This window comes from Filicampus tigris, chromosome 6 (assembly GCF_054856515.1).
Source record: "Filicampus tigris isolate MCC_2025a chromosome 6, RoL_Ftig_1.0, whole genome shotgun sequence".
NCBI classification, from domain to species: domain Eukaryota; kingdom Metazoa; phylum Chordata; class Actinopteri; order Syngnathiformes; family Syngnathidae; genus Filicampus; species Filicampus tigris.
Genome location: NC_141222.1, coordinates 570,100 through 593,058, shown reverse-complemented (window position 1 = coordinate 593,058; position 22,959 = coordinate 570,100). Strand labels below are relative to the sequence as shown.

Sequence of the window (22,959 nt, the reverse complement as noted above, 5' to 3'; positions counted from 1 at the left end):
GTACTTATGCAGATTTCCCCATTAAACATAAATTATAAACATTGCAATACTGTATATACACGGAATGAACAAATACCGAGAGAGAGAAAAAAAAAAAAAGTAAAATATTATTTACTGAAGTCCATTAATCCATCGGATGATGAAAATAAAATAAAAAAATATAGGGGTCTACTATATTTTCAGATGTTCTAAAATTGGTTTCCATACATTATAAAAGTTTTGGGCATTGCCTGATATTTCATATCTTAACTTTTCTATATGCAGCACTATATGCAGCATTTTTGTGTGTATTTTAACATGGCCTGTTTTAATCATCAGGCAGGCTCAATGAGAACCGTGAGGAAATGCTACCGATCTTCTGAGGTGGCTGCAAATTTTATCTAGATTTTAAAGAGCACTCCTGTTGACATTTTATCTGCACCATGTGCTTTTATTGTTGACAATTTTAACAGGAATCTTAAGTCATCATTAGATTTAGCATCTCCACTTTTAACCAAAACTATAAATATAAAGACTGTACCCCCGTGGAGAGACGGAGTCAAGACATCAAAAAGAAAATGCAGGAGTACAGAGAGGAGGTGGAGAAAAAGTGAACTTACAGTGCACTATGAAAAATTAGGTGAACAGCTCAAATCGTACAAATCAAACAGGCAAAAACTTCTTATTTCTCAAACCTCATCACACTTAATAAAAGCAACCCCAGATTTCTCTTCTCCACCTTCGATCTCTTAACCAACTCCAATTTTAATAAGTCCCCACAGAGACCAACAGACGCTCTCTGTGAGGACCTTGCAGACCACTTCAGAAGTAAAATCGATGACATAAGGTCAAGTCTTTTAGCCCGTCAAACAATAAATTTTAATACACCTGGACAGTCATTTTTACCGGAGGAAACACTGGAAAGTTTTGCCCTGGTTTATACAAGGACACTTAGTCAAGTTTCCTCCCAGGTAAATCCAACAACCTGTCTTCTAGGCCCAATTCCAACATCTCTTTTAAAGACATTTTATGGATTTTTGAGGAGCAGATTTTAAATATAGCCAATTGTGGCAGTAGTGAAGCCCTTCTGAAGAAGAGCAATTTGGACCTCAGCGTTTTTAACAATTACAGACCAGTATCCAACTTACTATTTTTCTCCGGTTAAATTATTTTTTAAATACAAACAAGATTTTAGGGAAATATCAATCCGGTTTTGGGATGAACCATAGTACAGAGACAGCCCTTTTAAGGATTTTAAATGATATCAGGTATACTGCAGATGTGAAAAAACTCACAGTCTTGGTGCTACTGGACCTATGCGCCGCTTTTGATAAAGTTGATCACTAAATTTTATTAGACGGACTTAAAAACCTGGTGGGCATCTCCGGTACTGCTTTTAACTGGGTTTATTCCTATCTCACAGATAGAAGTTTCTTTGTAAGCATGGATACTTGTTCCTCCAAAAGCCATGAAATTAAATGTGGGGTTCCCCAAGGTTCAATTTTAGGTCTTATACTTTTTCAAACTTTATACGTCATCAGAAGACACGACATCAGCTTCCACAGTTACACTGATGACAGCTGTACATTAGAGTGTCTCCTGATGACACAGGACCTATTGATACCCTTTTAAATTTTATTTTAGATATTAAGTCATGGATGGCAGAGAATTTCTATATCATGTTTAGATTATTGTAACGTCCTGCTCTCTGGTCTACCCAAAAAGAATATTTCTTCCCTACAGCTACTGCAGAACTCAGCCGCTCAGGTGCTGACGAGAACCTGAGGGTGGGAGCGCATTACATCAGTTTTAAAATCACTGCATTGGCTCCCCGTTTCTTTCAGGATCAATTTTAAGGTACTTTCATTAGTTTATAAATGCCTTAATGGTCTTGGTCCATCTCATCTGACTTGCTTTTGTCATACCAACCCTCGCGGATCCTGAGGTCCTCTGGCACCGACCTTTTAATTATTCCTAGGGTGAGGACCAAAACCATTTTGGTCCTCAACTTTGGAATAGCCTGCCAGAGGATGTCAGGTCCGCAGAGACTGTTGATATTTTTAAGAGGAAGCTCAAGACATACCCTCTTCCTATTTCTATCCAATCTTAGTGTTTTATAGTTCTTAGCTTCTTTTATTGCTTTGTCTTTTTAGCTTCATTGTCATTGTCATTGTCAGCTTTATCCAGTTTTTACCTCCAGTGTTTCCTCAAGGGGGGCCTCCGCGCTGGGAGGTGTGGCTGGCCTCCCTGTGCTTTGTTTAGGGTCTGCCCTGGGGGTCTCTCTGGTGGTGGTGCTACCCATGCTACCATGGGCTGTCATTCCTCTCAGCATGGACGACGAGCTCTCCATGGGTACTCTTTCCTCATATGGTTTCTGTGTGCCTTTCCATGTCTCTTTTTAAGGTTATATGTATGTGGGTGTGTGTGTGTGTGTGTGGGTGTGTGTGTGTGGGTGTGGGTGTGAGTGCGGGTGTTTGTGGATGTCTGTCTTTGTGTATATAGCGAGGGAGGGAGGGAAGGCGAGAGCGGGTTCTCTTTTTATGTTGTATTTTGACATATTTAATGTACAGCACTTTGAGTTGAATCTTATGTGAAAAGTGCTATATAAATGAAATTTGATTTGATTTGAAAAGTATGTTGAATGTATATATCCGACTTGTGTCTTTTATCTTTCCATTCCAACAACAATTTACAGAAAAATATGACATATTTTGGAGAATTGCAATTAATTCCGATCAATAATTTTTTTAAGCTGTGATTAACTCCATTAAAATGTTTAAATCATTTGACAGCCATATATATCTATATCTATCTATCTATCTATATATATATATATATATACACACACACCCCCACCCCCACCCCCACCCCCACACACGCACACACCCCCCCCCCCCACACACACACACCCACACACACACACAGTGTTGGGGGTAACGCGTTACAAAAGTAACAGTACAGTAATACATTACATTTAGGCAGTAACGATGTAATGTAACTTGTTGCTCCGATTTTTTTTGTAATATTATTCCAGTTACTGAGTCAGGTAACGCGTTACGAATTTCGGGACTATAATACACATGTTGACATATGTATTTTACATTTAACAAGTAGGTCTGTTTTTAACATCACTTGATCATAAGCTATTACTTCCAGCAATACTTAAATGAAAAGTTCCTGTCGCACTTGGAGCTACACGTGACAACGTGAGTGCGCCAGTCAATTCTCTGCCATGCAATCCGATTGTCTTTACACCATTGACAACACCCAAGAGGGCTGAGAAGTTATTGTTTGTGACAATAATCACTGTCACGGTTTCATAAAATAAAATGCAAATCATAGACACAAAATACAAGCAAGAACAAACCTAAGTAAAACGAAGCGAATAAACTGCAAAAAAAATAAGTCACTATGCTTTTTAGATATGATTTAATGAACTCAGTGCCATCAATTGCCAAATGTAAAACGTAGTGATTCTGATTGGCTGTTCACAATCAAAATGCAAAATCATCTGCCGATGACAAATGACGTCACGCTACGGCACCATCAATCGAACAAACTACAATAGACGCCATCATTAGAGTCTGATGTTTCTTATTTACCTTTTTTTTTTCAAATCACCTCAAAACGTTGTCTCCATGTAGTAAAAGAAAATTAGAACTAACTGAACTTATATCATAAATAGAAAAAATAATACTGAAAAAGTAAAAAACTTTTAGTCAGGTCAGTTTTGACTTCAATACATATTTTTGCTTTTATTACACATGCCCTGTCTGTGTGTATCTATCTATTTATCTTGTTAGACCAATTATCGATTATATGTTATGCATCACTATTATTTGTGTGTAAATGGCAAATGGACTGTCACTTGTATAGTGCTTTTCTACCTTTGGTACTCAAAGCGCTTCACACTCTACCTCATCTACCTCCTGATGATGCAGCATCAGGAGCAACTGGGGGTTCAGTATCTTGCTCAAGGATACCTCAACATGGTCACAATGGCCGGGGATTGAACCCACAACCTGCCGGTTGGGAAAGGACCACTCTACCACTGAGCCATGCCGCCCCCAGTGTGTAAATTAATTTGAGAATAATGAAATTTCATTTGTGGTTTACAGTCTGTGATTATTTATTTACTGGACAAAATATCAGATCCAATATTTATATTTTAAAAAATAAATCTTATTGATACAAATATTGAACAAAGGTAGTGATGTCCCACTACACCATAGAGTCGCAACGTTTAATATTATAGACCACACTATATAGTTAAATATGCTCATAAGTTAACTTTACCAGCTAGAGTATGGCAGCAAATTTTGCATTTTCCTTTTAAGGTCTTGAAATCATTATTAAATAAATCAATCCCCGATTTTTAAAAAGTAACTTAAAAGTAACTTAAACTTGAGTAACGCATTACTCTACAAATAGAGTAATATTGTAAAGAAACGTATTACTTTCACATGCAAGTAACTAGTAATATGTAATGTATTACATTTTGGAAGTAACTTGCCCAACACTGTATATATATATAAAACCTATACAACCTAACAATAGAGGTAATCGAGCATGTTGTACCCAATGTGCCCACAAGAGGTCACCTTTGTGATACTGGCCCTTCTCTCTGACAGTTAAGATAATCCACTCGTGGCACGCACTGGTGTCCCCTTGTGGAACACAACATTGGGCTACCCAGGACACAAACTGAGAATACTGTCCTCACTTTTTAGGAAAACAATTCAGTTTCACTGCATAACTTAGTTGTGAAATCTCACTTATTATACAGTCCAACAAACCCGCCAACACAGTAGCTGTGCTTAACATCATACGCTCATGACACGCCACACACATGCCAAAAGGAAGGTCATCACAACAGCACTGAATCTCAATAAGATGGCCGCCAGAGTGCAGACACACAGTGTGGCAGGTCCTGTGTGTCTGTCAAATTAAAAAAAAAAGCTTAGTAAATAAAAAAAATAAAAAAAGTAATCGAAAGATCAAATAGGACCTTGGATTGTGCTATCAACGTATCCTCTGTTGTTTGGATAACCCTCTGTCTTCTGCTAAGTTCAACATGTCCAAGAAAAAGGGACGCCCTTACTTTGTTTCCAGCCAGATGGAGTCAGCACATGCTATTCACAAGGGTACTGGACCATGGCCGTGCCAGGCCACCACCTCCAGGTGAGCAGGAACAGGCTGTGACAGGCAAACCACTCTACCTCCACCACTACTAGCTGGGCCTACACCACTACTAGCTGGGCTTCCACCTCTGCTAGCTGGGTCTACACCTCTGCTAGCCGGGCCTCTACCTCTGCTAGCCTGGTCTCCACCTCTGCTAGCTGAGCCCCCACCTCTGCAATCTAAACCTCCACCTCTGCTTGATAAGCCTCCACCTCTGCTAGATGAACCTCCAGCAGTTTTACGCCCCAGAAACATTGTATTCAAGAAACAACGGTCTGCACATCTATACAGGACCCTTAACCAAGCCAAGGTACTCTGGGGCCAAGAAAACATAAGCCAAAAGGAATTCTTGGTGGTCATTTATATATTAGAAGCATCCTGCCAAAGTGTGACCTGGATTTTTTATGCTTGTCCGAGACCTGGCCAAATATAAACTCACCGATGGCTGGGCTGCATGTGCTGGGCTATTATATCTTTAGAAGAGACTGTGTGGGAAATCAAGGTGGAGGGGTAATGTTTTATGTTAGGGAACACTTAAAGTGTAAACAGATAGAATGGGTTTGTGTACACAACCTTGAATGTGTCGGTCTTAAAATTTCTCTATCCCCACAAATGTCAATAACTCTAATTGGCATGTATAGACCTCCATCAGCTTCTAATGCTTTCTATGTGGAGCCCGTGAGCTGAGGAGGAAGAGACGGGGATCTCGTGCGGGGGTTAAACGCCGGGAAAGGAGGAGACGATACCACCCCGTCCTCCCGTCTGTTATCATGGGGAATGTTAGATCGCTCCCCAACAAGATGGACGAGCTAGCGGCGCTTACCCGGCACGAGAGGGACTTCCGGGAGGCTAGCCTGATGCTATTCACGGAATCGTGGCTAACAACGCTAACGCCGAACGCGGTCGTAGAATTGGACGGCTTCCAAATCATACGCGCGGACAGGACGCTGGAGAGTGGAAAGAGGAAAGGAGGAGGGCTGGCTGTGTTTGTGAACGATAGATGGTGTAATCCTGGGCACATCACGATTAAGGAGCAGCTTTGCAGCAGGGATATTGAGCTGCTAGCTGTTGGCATGAGGCCATTCTACATCCCGCGAGAGTTTAGTCACGTGATCGCGGTGACCGTCTACGTCCCACCAGCTGCCAGCAGCGACACAGCCTGTGATGTCTTGACTGCAGCAGTGAGCAGGCTACAAACACAGCACCCAAATGCCCTGGTACTCATCTCTGGTGACTTCAATCATGCCTCCCCTTCCTCCTCTCTGCCTTCATTCACACAGTATGTCACCTGCCACACCAGAGACAATAAAACACTGGACCTTTTCTATGCCAACACCAAGGAGGCATACACATCACTGCCCCTCCCCCGCTGGGCAAAGCTGATCACAACCTGGTGGCTCTCCAGTCTGTGTACAAACCTCTGGTCCGCAGGCAGCCAGCTGTGACCCGCACGGTTCAGAGATGGTCTGGAGAGGCCGAGGAGGCCTTAAAGGACTGCTTCAGCACAACTGTGTGGGAAGTATTCAGCGATGCTCACGGGGAAGACATTAGTAGTCTAACGGACACTGTTACAGACTATATTAATTTCTGCATGGAGAACACCATACCCACCAGGACAGTAAGGTGTTTCTCCAACAACAAACCCTGGATCACACCAGACATAAAAGCTCTCCTGAAGGAGAAGAGGAGGGCTTTTGCGTCAGGCAACATAGAGGAGCGGAGGACTGTGCAGCGCCAGCTGAGGAGGAGGATCAGAGAGGGGAAAAGGTCCTACAGGAAGAGGATGGAGGAGCAGCTGCTGCAGAATAACGCCAGGGGAGTCTGGAGGGGCCTGAAGACCATCTCAGGCCACGGACAACCCAAGACCCGGACTGGGGGGGACCTGCAGTGGGCAAATGAGCTGAATCTCTTTTTCAATAGGTTCGATCAGATGCCTGCCTCCACTCAGTCTCTCCTGCTGCAGTCTCCACCTACTCCTCCTGCTGGGCGTGTCACCCCCTCCCCTCTTTTCTCCACAGTCTCCAGCTCCCAGCTACACCAGATAGCCACCACTCCTTCCTGTCCAGCCTTGGCCTTCACAACATCTCAGGTGAGGAACCAGCTGAAGAAGATGAAGGCGAGGAAGGCAGCGGGTCCAGATGGCATCAGCCCCCAGCTCCTCAAATCCTGCGCAGACCAGCTGTGTGGAATTGTCCAGCACATGTTCAACCTGAGCCTGAAGCTGGGCAGAGTCCCCCAGCTATGGAAAACATCCTGCCTGGTCCCGGTGCCAAAGACCCCCCACCCGAAGGAGCTCAACAGCTTCAGACCAGTGGCGCTGACGTCTCACCTGATGAAGACCCTGGAGAGACTGGTCCTTGTCCACCTGCGCCCCCTGGTGAGCTCCTCAATGGACCCACTCCAGTTCGCATACCAGCCTGGCATCAGTGTGGATGATGCCATCATCTACCTCCTCCACACTTCACTCTCCCACCTGGAGAAGGCGGGGAGCACTGTGAGGATCATGTTCTTTGATTTCTCCAGTGCTTTCAACACCATCCAGCCCACCCTACTGGGAGACAAGCTGGAGCGGGCGGGGGTGGCGCACCACCTCACCACATGGATCCAGGACTACCTCACAAACCGGCCACAGTATGTGAGGACACAGGACTGTGTGTCTGACGTGCTCCTCTGCAGCACGGGGGCCCCACAGGGAACTGTCTTGGCTCCCTTCCTGTTCACCCTCTACACCTCGGACTTCAACTACAACACCCCTACCTGTCACCTGCAGAAGTTCTCTGACGACTCTGCGATTGTCGGCCTCATCACAGGCGGAGATGATCGGGAGTACAGAGAACTTACTCAGGGTTTTGTGGACTGGTGCCAGCAGAACCGCCTCCTGATCAATGCGGGGAAATCCAAAGAAATGGTGGTGGATTTCGGTAGGCGCCAGCACTCTTCACCTGCACCAGTGAATATCCGGGGAACAGATGTTGAGAGAGTCTCAACTTACAAGTACCTGGGTGTTCATCTGAACAATAAACTGGACTGGTGCGACAACACAGACGCCCTCTATAGGAAGAGTCAGAGCAGACTCTTCCTACTCAGGAGACTGAGGTCTTTTGGGGTTCAGGGGACACTCCTCAGGAACTTTTATGACTCTGTGGTTGCATCGGTCATCTTCCAGGGAGTGGTCACCTGGGCAGGCGGCGTCTCGGCCCGGGACAAGAAGCGGCTGGACAAACTGGTCAAGAGGGCCGGCTCTGTCCTGGGCTGCTCCCTGGACTCTGTGGACTCGGTGGGGGACAGGAGGATGTTGGCCAAGCTGTCATCAATGCTGGGCAACCCGGACCACCCCCTCCAGGGCACCCTAACAGCACTCCACAGCACCTTCAGTGACAGACTGTTACACCCTCGCTGTGCAAAGGAGAGATTCCGCCGTTCCTTCTTGCCTGCTGCTGTCAGACTCTTTAACAAGAACATTGTGTAGTATCTACAAACTGGCGGTCATTAGTGCAATTGTGCAGTCCTGCACCTGAGCTCATATCGTGCAATACCCAATATTCCCCACTACTGTAATACCGTGCAATACTCAACATTCCCCACTACTGTTAGTCTAGTTTTATTTTTATCCAATGCTGTTCCTTACATTTCACTACAGCACTGCAGCACTGTCACTTAGAGTATTTTTTCCTCTGTACTATGTACAGGCCGAAATGAGTGTTCCTCATATTTTTTATGTAGATGTAGGTTGGTGTGTATACACATGTGTATATACACATGTTACTGCGTATATCTACATAGGTTTGATTCTAAATGTTTGCTGTCAATGTTATACATTAATGGCCACATTATGCCGCCGCCCCTGTGTGACCTATATCTTTGCTACTGTAACAATGAAAATTTCCCCACTGTGGGATCAATAAAGGCATTCTTATCTTATCTTATCTTATCTTATCTTCAGGCTCTACTTAAGGAATGTGACATAAGAAATGAAGTAATTTTGATTGGACATTTAAATATTAACTGGCTCGACAAATCAAATCGGAGACGGTTAAAATCACTGTTAACTAATTTTAACCTTTTTTCAACTAATTAAAGGTCCTACTAGACTAACTACTTCTTCTGAAACATGCACGTGTGAGAGGATTCAAAAGACGTTCAATACGATCACAGGTCTGTCAGACCATAACTTCATTCTGTTCTCAAGAAAGCTATCTAAAAATAGATATTCATGCACTAAGAAAACAATATCAGAGCAGATGAGAGTACCAAAAAGGGAGATTCCAAATTTGACACAGGCGCTAAACAATATCAATTGGAACCATTATATCTCCCATAATCATGTTAATGACAGCTGTAATGTTTTCATGACTGTTATCCAAGATACTGTGTCTGCATTTACAAGAAAAATTCAAACAAAACCATCAAAAAAGAATAATCTCCCGTGGTTAAATGAAGCCAAACAGACATTAATGAAAAAACGAGATCATGTTCTTAAAATATCACTTAAAACAAAAAGGGTTAATGACAGACAGACATTTACTTCTCTAAGAAATAAAGTAATAAAGGAAAATTCGATCTGCAAAAGCATTTTTTTTAATCAACATAATTAGTACTGCGAAAGGAAATATAAAAGAGATCAGGACAAATATTAAAAAACTGACGGTTAACAACAGTCCATACACTCTGAACAGGCTGCAATTTGGCTTTAGAAAACATCCTTCTACCGAGACGGCGGTTTGCTTCTTTCTGGAAAACATAAAATCAAAGCTAGATGCAGGCGGTGTCATTGGTGCTGTTTCCATTGAACTCAGAGAAAAACATTTGACACCATCAACCATGAGATACTGCTGACCAAACTATCTAGTTTTAACTTCTCACCAATTACGCTAAATTGGATTGAATCATACATATCTGGAAGTGTGTTAGGAAACAGGACACAAAATCAACACTGCAGAATAACAATCTGGGGTACCGCTGGGGTCAGTGCGAGGTCCACTGCTCTTCAGTCTTTTCATAAATGATCTGCCAAGCTGTTGTCCTTCGATTGTCACCTGCCATCTATCAATCTACGCTGATGATGCTATCCTATATGTCCATGCGAAAGATAAAAACATGCTGCACAAGAACTGACAGATACTATAACAAATGTGTATAACTGGCTTGAAAAATCCCAACTGTACTTAAACATATTTGATTGTTTGTATGTACTTCTCAAAAAGAGCGACTACTGGCACTAATCCCAATGTTTTTGTACAAGGTAAAACAACCAATGTAGTACAAGAGTTTAAATATTTAGGAATCACTCTTGACTCACAACTTCTATTCAAACGACAGATAAAAAACACTCTGAATAGAATTAAATTGAACTTGTCCAACTTCAGGTTCATTCAAAACAATTTAACTCTTGAGTCAGCAAAACTGTATTTTGACAAAATGATCAAGTCCCACATTTCTTACTTTCTTACTGCCTAATAAGTTGGTCATCTGCCTGTAAGACCAGGGTTTCCCACACTGTGTTAATTCTTGGGCGCTTCGCCCAAGTAAACAGACAGCCATCCAAGAAGAGTTATCTAAGAAAAATATTTATATTAAAAAAAAAAAAACGGATCGCGACCGTAGATACCGCATGTAACGTTCATTAGTCGTCACTCAAGCCTGGTTTATACGCGTAGCAAAAATGTGACGAGTTGCCCAATTCGTCGGTGTAGCGGAGCGCTCCACACCTATGCAGCCGCTTTGACGGTAGTTAGAATTCGCAGCTTTGGGGTACAACCGTTTGCTGCCAAATAATATTCAGCTATTCAACTGAACAACAACCCTCTCTTCTTACTTTCTTACTGCCTAATAAGTTGGTCATCTGCCTGTAAGACCAGGGTTTCCCACACTGTGTTAATTCTTGGGCGCTGCGCCCAAGTAAACAGACAGCCGTCCAAGAAGATTTTAAGTTATTTAATAAAAATATTTATATTAAAAAAAAAAAAAACGGGTCACGACAGTAGATACCGCATGTAACGTTCATTAGTCGTCACTCAAGCCTGGTTTGTGCGCGTAGCAAAAATGTGACGAGTTGCCCAATTCGTCGGTGTAGCGGAGCGCTCCACACCTATGCAGCCGCTTTGACGGTAGTTAGAATTCGCAGCTTTGGGGTACAACCGTTTGCTGCCAAATAATATTCAGCTATTCAACTGAACAACAACCCTCTCTTCTTACTTTCTTACTGCCTAATAAGTTGGTCATCTGCCTGTAAGACCAGGGTTTCCCACACTGTGTTAATTCTTGGGCGCTGCGCCCAAGTAAACAGACAGCCGTCCAAGAAGATTTTAAGTTATTTAATAAAAATATTTATATTAAAAAAAAAAAAAAACGGGTCACGACAGTAGATACCGCATGTAACGTTCATTAGTCGTCACTCAAGCCTGGTTTGTGCGCGTAGCAAAAATGTGACGAGTTGCCCAATTCGACGGTCTAGCGGAGCGCTCCACACCTACGCAGCCGCTTTGACGGTAGTTAGAATTTGCAGCTTTGGGGTACAACCGTTTGCTGCCAAATAATATTCAGCTATTCAACTGAACAAGAACCCTCTCATCACCCCACCCGCAGCACGGCTTTTTTTTTTTTTTTTTTGCTGCACGGATTTAAACCCTTCGCAAAATTATCATCCGTCCCCCTTGTTAGCTCAGGCGGCTACATGCCGCAAACCAGGCAAGAGGAGATGTAGCAACAGGACTGACTCCAACCAAACAAGCACGTCATGTGTGAAGTGAAGGTGAGTCAGCCAATCACCTGCAGCACAGCAGAACCACTGAAACAACCCAATCACGTTTCATCGGCGCACTTTTGTACGACATGAAGCTAAAAACAAATGTTTATTTTTCGCTCTCCCCATTCATTTTTTTTCTCTTGCGATCCAATGACAGCCTTATTTTATTAATATTATTATTTTTTTAGTTGAATACAAAATAAGTGCAAAAATGTGGTGTCACCGAGTAATGTGGTAACAATTTTTACTCTGAAAATTCACTAGAATGCACGATATGAAGTGTAAAATAAAACCAAAAAAATTTCCTTGTCAGAACGAAATTTTGAATATCGTCCTGGTGACAAGAAACGGTTCAAACTGTTGGCGAACATCTTCGTGACCTTGAACGAACCCTGCCGAAAAATCAACGTTCGGGTCGTGAGCAAACACTTGCCAACCCACGCCATTCAGTGAGATACATGCTTAAAGCTCCCATATAACAGGCATCCATGGGGGCTGGGTTTCAATTCAGATCAATTCACAAGGGCCAGATTCGATTTATGATTCTATTGGATTGAGCTTCGATTCAGTTGAGGAAGGATTTCATGCAGAACCAATTTTACTCATATGGAAGACATTCTCAGAAGAAGCAATGCTGCAAATAGTAGAAACGTCTTGCTCTAAGTTGGTACATTTGTAAAAATATGAATACTTACATTTAGAATTGAACCCAATGCAGTTACATTAATCATTTAGGTTTTAGTGGACAGGACCTGATCAAAACAGTAAATTCAACAATAAATCAATTTCAATGACAGGGCAGGCTGCGTGATTAAAGTGGCAAAAACACACTGTAAACTCATACACAAACACATTCACAGTCCTGTGACTGTCTCACAAAGGTTCATTGCTGACTTCATATTTTTTAAAACCAAAAAACTTCCAGACAAAAGCCTTCAAGGTTGTTGGCCCTGATTTCAGTGCCTTCGTGTAGTTGACGAGCTCTCACATGACGTCACATACATTTCTGGGAAAAAGACATAATAAAAGGATCAATTTATGGTTTTATGAATCGATATTTGGCTATGAAAAGGAAAATCGATTCCATTTGATTAACCCATTCAGGGCTAAAGTGCCTGGCTCAACAGCTCCCCAAAACCTAAGGTTGACTTTGGAATTATCCTTGAAAACCTGATTTTTTCCCAGAAATTCAACACCAACAAAATAATTAATATCTCAGCCCTTCAGCAGATAGAAACATAATTCCAAAATAATTTGAGAGTTTAGACAGGTGGCTTTCACAGAGGCCCGAGTTTATTAAAGGGACGGTGGGGATAGCCATATCAAGTTCATTTTATATATTTTTTGATCAGGAAAATGCAAAGAGTTGTCATTTTCTATTTTATCAATAAATTTGGGAGAAATTAGGAAATAAGTGACTCCATGAATAACACCCCTTGTTAATGAGGAGAATGGCTGCGCCCCCTAGCGTTCTATCCCTGTTCGGCCGGAGTCACGGGAGTAACCGATTCCAAACCCTCCATTGAAAATCATTGTACTTTCATTGCTCATAACGTCCAAAAACGGCTATCAATTGGCACCAAAATGTATGTGGACATCTCTACTAATGCACACTTCAACATATCAAAAGGATTAACCTCTCCGTGACTGATTTATATTAGAAGGAAATGAGGATGTGAGCAGAGCTACATAGGCTGGGACCAGCGCACACTGCTTCTTTGCTTAAAAAACAACAAAAAAAACACTGCTTCTTTGCTGATCACGGTTAGGACGAGCGAGGCATTTAACACCAGTCAGGATATTTACAGAGACTAAAGTGGAAATGAGTAGACATGCACATTTATTTGGATGAGGAATGGCCCCATTTTCTCGACCGACAACACGCCGTCCAATTTGGAACGTAATCAGCCGAAAAGGTACATTCCAATGCGGCCACACTCAGTTGTGGAGTCAGCCCCGCTGGAACTTTTTGTTCGCTGAACAATGTTCAATGAGGGCTTACCTCACTCTCTGGCAGCTCTCTCTCTGACAACGCACTCGACTGCTTGGGAGGCAACCCCGCTACTTGAAGATCGACGCAGGCTGGACGCAGAGTAAGGAGCTAATGTTGTTGTGCTAACACCTTTTGTTTTAACGACCTGAAGCTAGTTGTTACTATTAGCCGTCACATTATCCTACCTTTAGCCGGAGAGGGAAGAGGGGGGCGTAAAGCTGCAATCTGCCTGCTGCTGCTGCAAGCCGCCGTCTCTCTCCTGAGAGTTTAGCGTCGCTAAATGTCCGAAATATAACCAGTCGGGGTTCATGTGCGCATTCGTGCTCTTGTCCGCTTCAGCTTGTAAAAGTGGAGAAGCAATCGCCACGGTATTTTTTATTTTGTGGAGGTGATCATGATGAGATCACATTTTATGTCGATAAATCCAAACTATTGTGCAGAACACTTTTATACTTTCACAGGTTGAAGTGGACAAAAGTAGTAATGTGCATTTGCATGTTGGTGGCGATCGGTCGCCGTTTTAGACAACAGAACTGACAAAGCAAGCAATATTACCACGCTTGGCACCCTCCCGTGACGTAGACAGCTGAAACCGAAAACATAACATAAGCCACGCCCCAAAAACATTTGTCGGAAACCGAATCACAAAAAAGTCTTTTGAGGTGGGCATTTTAGTACTGATTTAATTTATACATGCAAACCTATTATAAGTGCCAATGTTAAGCTCATCCAAGTGTCCCTTTAACGGGTTATTGATGTTTTGAATTCAACTTTAGTGCATACGCGTTACCAACTGATGCAGAATCCAAAGTGGCCTATTTCAAACAGTGGTTCCAGACACACTGGCGCCTAATAGTTTATAAATTCGTGCTACGTTTGTTGTAAATGACTGTGCTAATGACACAACTAGTGGGGATAGTAGTGTTGTCACGATACTAAATGTTTAACCTCGATTCGATACTAGCAAAAATTACTCGATACTCTATACCGATTTCGATACCACTGTGGGAAAAAAAATATCACCTTTAATGAACTATTTTTAGGTTGAATTTTTAAATAGGTATCGCTCATCAATTCAACAATCAAGATATGTTTGTAACAGTGCAAACAAATGAAATTTTATTGTCTTACATTTTTGTAAACATTAACTCATTCACTGCCAGACATTTTTAGACCCTCTTTTACACTAACGTTTGAAAAAATATAAATAAGTTCCTGGGATTGAATGGCTGGACTGTGAAATTGGAAGAAATTGGAACTCTATTTGTGGAGCAAGCTTTATTTGCGGATGTACTGCTTTATCAGACCATGTTTAACTTTATACTTCTCCGTGTGGGCTTGTCTCTGTCTGACAACAACAGTACAACATATGTGTAAAATGGAGACAAGCTTTGCTAAAAGTGCCACGATGGTCGAAAAATAGATAAAGCTAACCGTTAGCTTTAGTGTTACGGATGTTTTCTAAAGTCACAGCTTCGCCAAGCTTTTACTGTATTTGTTGGTGCAATCTGACAAATGCTCGCTAGTAACCAGCCCCGATAGATGTAAAAATAGATTAAGCTAACCGTTAGCTTTAGTGTGAAGGATATTTTCCCAGGTAGTGTTTAGCTGCAACGTCCTCAAGGAGTTATTTGTTGGTGCAACCCGATATACGCTCAGTAGTAGCCATACACAATAATACTTCCCGACTCATCAGCGGCATACCCGAAATACTAAAAGTATCAATACCAAAGCAATTGGATAACTTGAGTCTATACTACATTTAATATAGATTAATATAGAGGTATCCATTTTTTTGACAACCCCAGGTGATAGTGCTAAATCCAATCGCCGCAACGACACTAAACTATCAATTAAAGTTGCTTGGCACCCAACTTTCACACCAACAATGATGAAACCATGACCAAACATCTTGTAAAGTGTAGATTGACTCAAGTTGACCTCAGCGAGCTTCCCAAATGCCCAAAGTGGGTTGTGGGAAGATTGTCCTTAAGATACTGCTTCCATTGGCTTTTTATTGAACGTAAGAGTTGTTAACGCTATTATTTCAAACACCGTCAAATTGCAAATTGGGAAACCAATCCAGGCTTGGATTTCTCTCATCCGACAAAGCATAACAAAATAAATCAATGCATTATCACTACACCACTCAACAAGAATAACATTCAGACCCATTATAGTGGTTTGACTTTGTTTTAATCAGTTACCCGGGTTTTAATGAGACACTTGAGTTGAAACACGGCTGTTGTGATTTTGGAGTGGCTGTGCCACAGGTTATTGATCTGGGAAATATACAATGTTTCCACGTACCCCCCACAATGTGCTCACATACCCCCTAGGGGTACGTGGACCTCTCATAGGGCAATAATGAACTACAGTATGAGCATACTGTTAATATATTTCTCAAAAGCTAATTTTTTTGCAATCACTGATCATTAAATTTCATTGCACATCTTATGTGAACAAATTAATTAAAATGGTAACTACCGTATTTTCCGGACTATAAGCTGCACCTTTATATAAGCCACACCTACTCCATTAAAAAAAAAAAAAAAAAAAATGAAACAAAACATATATAAGCCACACCTTTATATAAGTTTGATCAATGCTGCCAGACAAAAATTCATCCTGACATGGAGGGGAGATAAGTATGGGAGAGAGTGTGAGTGTACCTGCAGGACAGGCTTCTGTTCAGGTTCTGTTGGTGTTTAAATGTACCTGGTCTGTAGGTGTGTTCAATCTTGGCAACTTGTGGAGTGATGAGCTTGGTAGTGTGCTCTTTTTTACTGCTGTCTCTCTCTTTTTCCTGACGTTTCTCCATCTTTTCATAGTAGTGCTATATAACAATACAAGGATGGATTATGATCATAGAATAAACACAGTACATTACAGCACAGATTGATTGGCCTGGATTTAAATAAAACTGAAGTTTCGTGTGATTTCAGAGGCCTGCATTCCAAGAAGATGTCGTCAAATTATACCGGTAAACTACAGAACTGCAACGGCTACACTGTATAGACAATACAGTACACACTGTCAGAGAGACTGGAGGGAACCAACGTTTGGTTCCGCCTTGGTGCGTTTTTCGGTGTGTCTCTCAAGGGGTGGCATTTCCTTTTCCTCCGATACTTCCTTTTCCTCTGACAGCGCTCTTTGGTGTGCGTTGATTGAGACAAAGTAGGTACTCTGTTTATGTGAACTATAACCTACCTGTTTAGAATATGTTAAATGTGTTTTATTTCGTGGTTCACGCGATTTTCATTGTGAGTATTTAAGCGTTTGCAATGTCACGAGTTACGAGGATGAGTTATGCTAAAAAAAGAACAGTGTCGCGACAGTGCGGCGGGCAGTATTATAGCCCTTGTATCTGTTGTTGTAATGTAAATGTATGCTTAATTCAAGCCCATTGTTTATTTCTGTTTCAGACATACACACATACACATGCACATATATACTCAGATTTGGTGCAACCTGATGCCATTAAAGCATTCAATATCTTCCATTCTCCTGATTCTCTGACCGGAATCAATGGTCTATACTGCCCGCTTCAGCCAGTGTAAATTCCTGTAAATGTATGTGGACAACAATGCAAAGACAATACTATTACATCCTAACAAACCTGATAGTAGTAGTCATCCAAGAAAGGGTCAGTACTTTGAAGCTGCATCATTTGGATTTTAGTGACCCATTCCTTCTCTTTCTGAGTCATCAGGTTACTGTATGGGTCCCTGCTGTGCCAATCCCCTCCTGTTCTGCTTCGGTCTCTTGAGGGTGATAAAATAGTACAAATCGGATTGGTTTTATGAGACAGTCCAGCCCTAGAATTGTTAAAAGCACATTTGCACTATAGACGATTACATACCCGCCTCTGTTTTGCATGCGCTGGGTAAGGATGCGTCTGTGTTGAGGATGGAGATGAGTGGCGTTATGCCTGATAGGTAACATGTGGTTGGGGTGGCCATGAGGATGCAGCCCCATTCGATGACCGTGTGTAGGGTGTGGGCCACTGAAAAATGGTCTGAAACCACCACCAGCTGGTAACAAAGGAGGCACCGGACCACCACGGGGAACTCCGGCCACCTAGAAACAGGGAAGTGTATGATGTAAATAAGGTCATACATACAGGATAGTACATATGGTGCAGTACATACAACACATGCACACAAATGCAAGAAAGAACGTGGACCCTTTGGAATTAAATGGATTTTAAAAAATGGTCATACAATATGATCTTCATTTATTCATCACAACAACGACCTCTGCTTTCTTCATCTCATAATAAACAAGTTTTTACTGAACACAACATGTTAACATCACAATGCATGGTGTAAAAATGATATGAACCATCAGATTTAGTTGAGCATCCTAGCAGTTCAATAACCTGAACCAACGGTTTACTGTAGTTGAGACCTGCACAATGGACAGAATTAATTTTGGAACGTTTCTCTTTGCAAAACAGTGTTAGTTAGGCAGTATTCTTGTGATGTCTGTGTAAATAACTCTCCTGATGTGCCGCATCCAAATTGGGTTGAGGTCACAAGGCTGACTGGAGCATCCCAGAAGGCTTTACCTCTGTCCATTGGGTCAATGTCCTTGTGTATCATCCATTCTAGACACACAGTCTTAAGTTATCCAGCAAAATGATAAATTTGGGAATTCATTTTTCCAGTCGCTAAATGAGCAAAGCAGTCCCAAATCATGACACCCCCTCCACCATATTTCGCAACTGGGAAAGGCTTTGATGATCGTAAGAATTGTATGTTCCTTCGATACAACTCAACTTTCACCTGCCCAAATAACATTTTGTCAGAAGTGCTGTGAAACATCCAGACACACTTTTGCAAACTTCAAACCTGTAGCTATATTTTTTTGGACTGCAGTGGCTTCCTCTGTGGCATCTCACGATGAAATCAATTCTTGTTTGATGTTTGACTTATTTTGTCAATAGAGATGTTAACATGCCAGAAGTCTTAAAATGAAAGCCAAGTCAAACATTTTCTTTGCAATAATGTGCTCTATGCAGCCCCACTGGTCTAAACTCGGGATTCTGATAAATATTGCCTTTGTGAAATACAAATTTAGTAGTAAAATCCATCCGCTTTTATCCATCTCAGGAAGTGGCCATTTTCCCATTTGCTGTCGACTGAAAATGACATCACTGAGCTTAAGGGCTGAGCCTGCAAATGTCACATGACTAAACCTTGAAAATAGGTGAGCTGTGATTGGTCATTACCTGGACAGAAAAAGAAAGGACAAAATTGTTTTTGAAGGCCTCATAAAAATCCAGATTAAATCCATCAGATATGATAGAAACGCCCTTTGTGCTTGAAAACCCTAAAGTGTTGCTGAATTAAAGCTATGCTGTGAGGACAAGGTCAAGGTCAAGGTCAAGGCGAACTTTATTATCCCCAAGGGGCAATTCCTTTTACAGCCAGCAGTCAACATAAAACAACATCAATAATCCACTCACACACAAACCATATGCAAAGTATTCAGTGTTATGCCATAATATTTCAAAGGGCAATGGAAACTGGTATGTATGAGTTCTTAAATCTGTTTGTCCTGTACCTGGGCATATGGAATCTGTGCTCTGATTGCAACAGTTTATATTCAGCAGACAAAGGAAGACTGCAGTCTGTTATGATGGAATGGGCCTTTGCTGCTACTCTCGCTCGATAAAGAGAGGAAAGTTCCTGGAGATTCAGGCCTCCAATCCTACTGCACACCTTAACAATTTGTTGCAAGCACTTTTTGTTTTTACAAGGGATCCAAACCAGCAGATAAAATAAAATCTTAAAACTGCCTCAATAAAACAAGAACAAAACATTTTCATGAAAACAGAATCAACATTAAAACCTCTCAGCTTCCTATAAAAGTCTATTCGCTGATGGGCCTTAGCACAAACCGAATCAATATGAGAATCAAAGGTTAGCTTGGTGTCAAGAGTTATCCCTAAGTAGAGTGATCCCTCGCTACTTTGCGCTTCAACTTTCGCGCCTTCAGTGCATTGCGGATTTTTCAAAAGCATTCATAACAAATTACAAATGAAACAACTCTGCCATATCAGCAGCTATATTGCTCAAGTGGATTTATCCCGCGAGCTGATGGCTGCGCATCATTGAAGCCTCTCGTTAGTCTCGTCCACGCTAACAAACTAACAGCACTTTTGAACAATGTTCTGTTTGCAAACTCTCAACGTTATTCAAATGTGACGTTCGGCAGCTATGTTTACATGTTGTGAGCAGAGCGCGCTCGGCCACCCTGCAAGCACGAATGTGCTCAGCGCGACAATGACAACGAAACAAACAATGTTATGTTCGGAAACTCCTAACGTTATTCAAATGTGATGATCATTTAGTTAGAGTCAAGCCGCATAAGAGGATAGTAAACAGCTGTCTTCATAAGTTATGAGGGGAGCGCGCAGAGCACAGCACACAGGATAGTTTACAAGTTGTGGCAATGAAGATGAGACATCGGCAAATGAAGTGTGAAAGTGTTTGTTAGTTTTGTCTTAAGTTTGTCTTAAAACATCTTACCTTAACTACAATCCCGCGTTGCACTTTATCCAAAGGGCCTTGTTGATGTTGTTGTGCAAAGATAAAGTTAAGGCATGATTGCCTCCGGGGACCGTGTTTCTTCGTTTTTAAAATAAGTAGGAGGCAACGACTTCTTCCTCTCTTAGGGAGGCAACTAAGAAGAACTTTTACTTTCACTTTGCACAACGACGACAAGCGTTTAAAAGTGCAGGATAAAATACACTACAGCATTCTAGTTAAGGTAAGTCAATTTTATGATGGAAATGTAAACTTGAACATAGTTATTAACGAACTTTCCATCGTAATCGCCCGCTGCCGTGGTTGAAGCACAATTTCTCTCACAACCCGCAGTTTGGTATTTATTCTTCATTTTTCATTTTTAACGTTACATTTATTGTATAACAAGTATTTAAAAGTGTGGGAACAATGTCTGTCTGTCAGCGTAATAGAGGCGTAAATCCCCCAATATAAAACTTTAAAATAAACATGATATAAAATAATAATAATAAGCCCGACTCTACTTCGCATTTTTTCACCTATCGCGCCGGGTTCTGGTCCCCATTAACCGCTATAAATGAGGGATCACTGTATTCGTAATTTTCCACTACCTCCACAGGCTGGCCGTGGATAAGGATAGGAGGGAGAGGGGAAGACTTCCATCTAAAATCTTTTGTTTTAGAAACATTGATCTCTAAGAAAGAATGATCACACCAATCGCTAAAAGCATTAACAACATTACCATGATCAAGGTCATCATTGTTTAAAAGTGACACAATTACAGACTCATCTGCACATTTGACGATAAGTCTATCCCTTTGATGACTCTGGCACTCATTTGTATATAAAACAAATAAAAGCGATGAGGAAACACATCCTTGTGGGGACCCAGTGGAAGACCAGAACTGCAAGCAGCTATAATGGGCCCTCGCAACCCCGGCTACGTTGGGGTACTGGCACATTGGGATGCTTGGACATTGGAATTCAAATTTTTTTTGAAAATGAAGTACATCAGATTAATTTTCATCATATGGAAGGAAAGTCGATCTAATCCAAGCAGTCTATCTAACCATAGGATGTATCTGTATGTACAGTATTTATGTATATGCTGCAGCTGCATATGCCATAAGCTAAATATTAGCTGGATATGTGCATTTGTGCGTTGAACTTGTTGGCTCAGTGTTGTCATTAGACGTACTTAGCCGATTCGGACTTTTGGGTCATAAGCTGCATCGCGTCACTTGTATGGCTAGGCGGTGGCCGAATGAGCCAAACGGGCCAGCCCGGGAAGGATCACCGAACCCGTAAAGGGCAACTGCTGCCACCGCGGTGTCCCAGCGACTACCGCCGCTGTGGATATCCATGGGAAGGGCCGGGCGCATGCCCGTAGTCGCCGCCGCCGCCGCCCCCGCTTGCCGGCCGGTATGAAGCAAGCGGAGAGGCTGACCGAGAGGACCACGGAAGCTCGCCCCCACTCGAGCTGCTATTGCGACGCAGCTTTGGCGGCAGGAGCCCGGGGCTTTTTTTTTTTTCCATAATCGGTCGTACCGGAATGATGGGCCCGGTTCCACCCGAGTCAGGGTTTTCGGTGCCCATCCCTACGTGTATCTGGTTAACCGCTGGCAGGAAAACATTGAAATAAATAAATAAATAAATAAATCACATTCTCTTTAGGCAGTAGGTGGCGGTAGCAGTACGGTAAAGGTTCGTAGATGTCTTCAGGCTATGACTGTCATCAAATGTGAGAAATCTTGAGAAGAAATTATCAATTATAAACCGGTCGTTGACAAACAAATCGTTTATCCAGAGGGAACTATTTCTTTCCAAAGACTTGGATTTCCTCTGCCTGACGGAGACTTGGACTGGCGCCAGTGAGTGCAGTGCGATGCTCGAACTATTACCGCCTGCATGTTCATACTTGGACGCTCAGAGAACTACAGGTCGTGGAACGGCAACTGTTTTTAAAAACAATTTTAAATGTAAACAGTGTATATTCACCACATCGTTCACCAACTTTGAGGGCACTTTCTTTGAAGTTACCAGTGCTGTTCCTGTGCTCTGCGTTGTCATCTACCGTCTTCCCAAATATAACAAGGAGTTTCTCAATGATTTTTCGAATCTTCTTGCCAAATTCATGCTGCTATATGATCACATTCCTATTTATGGCTTACTTTTATATTCATGTGTGCTGTCCTGAAAAAACACTGGAAAAGGATTTCTTAAGATTAATTGACTCTTTCAATTTGGTGAGTGGGTGTCTGGCTCCACTCAGAAGCAAGGACACACTTTGGACCGTGTCCTTGCTTTTGATATATCGGTCTTAAATTTGAAAGTATTGGACAACGTGCTTTCTAATCATACTGTATGACTGTGCTCTTTGATGTAATGCTTTCCAGTGCTGTCAGAGCTAATATGCTAGCGAGCACAGGGGCTGGGTTTTTAACCCCCTCACTGCTCGTCGGTTCTCTGATGCCTTCGACCGGCTTTGTATTGCCTCTTCAAACCCAGTGGAACTCATCACTTAGTTC

At 42.1% G+C, this 22,959-nt stretch overlaps 1 protein-coding gene across 4 annotated transcripts in view; it reads right to left on the bottom strand.

The window, feature by feature from the left end:
• patl1 (PAT1 homolog 1, processing body mRNA decay factor) overlaps positions 1–22,959 on the bottom strand; it is a 167,978-nt gene that overhangs the window by 70,305 nt on the left and 74,714 nt on the right. For all 4 annotated transcript variants that reach the window (XM_086032429.1, XM_086032430.1, XM_086032432.1 and 1 more), the window contains exons 10-12: positions 17,761–17,978; positions 17,518–17,662; positions 16,617–16,734 (exon numbers count right to left, since the gene is read on the bottom strand). In XM_086032429.1, coding sequence (XP_085888555.1) covers positions 16,617–16,734; positions 17,518–17,662; positions 17,761–17,978 — 481 coding nt within the window. The remainder of the gene's footprint in view (positions 1–16,616; positions 16,735–17,517; positions 17,663–17,760; positions 17,979–22,959) is intronic.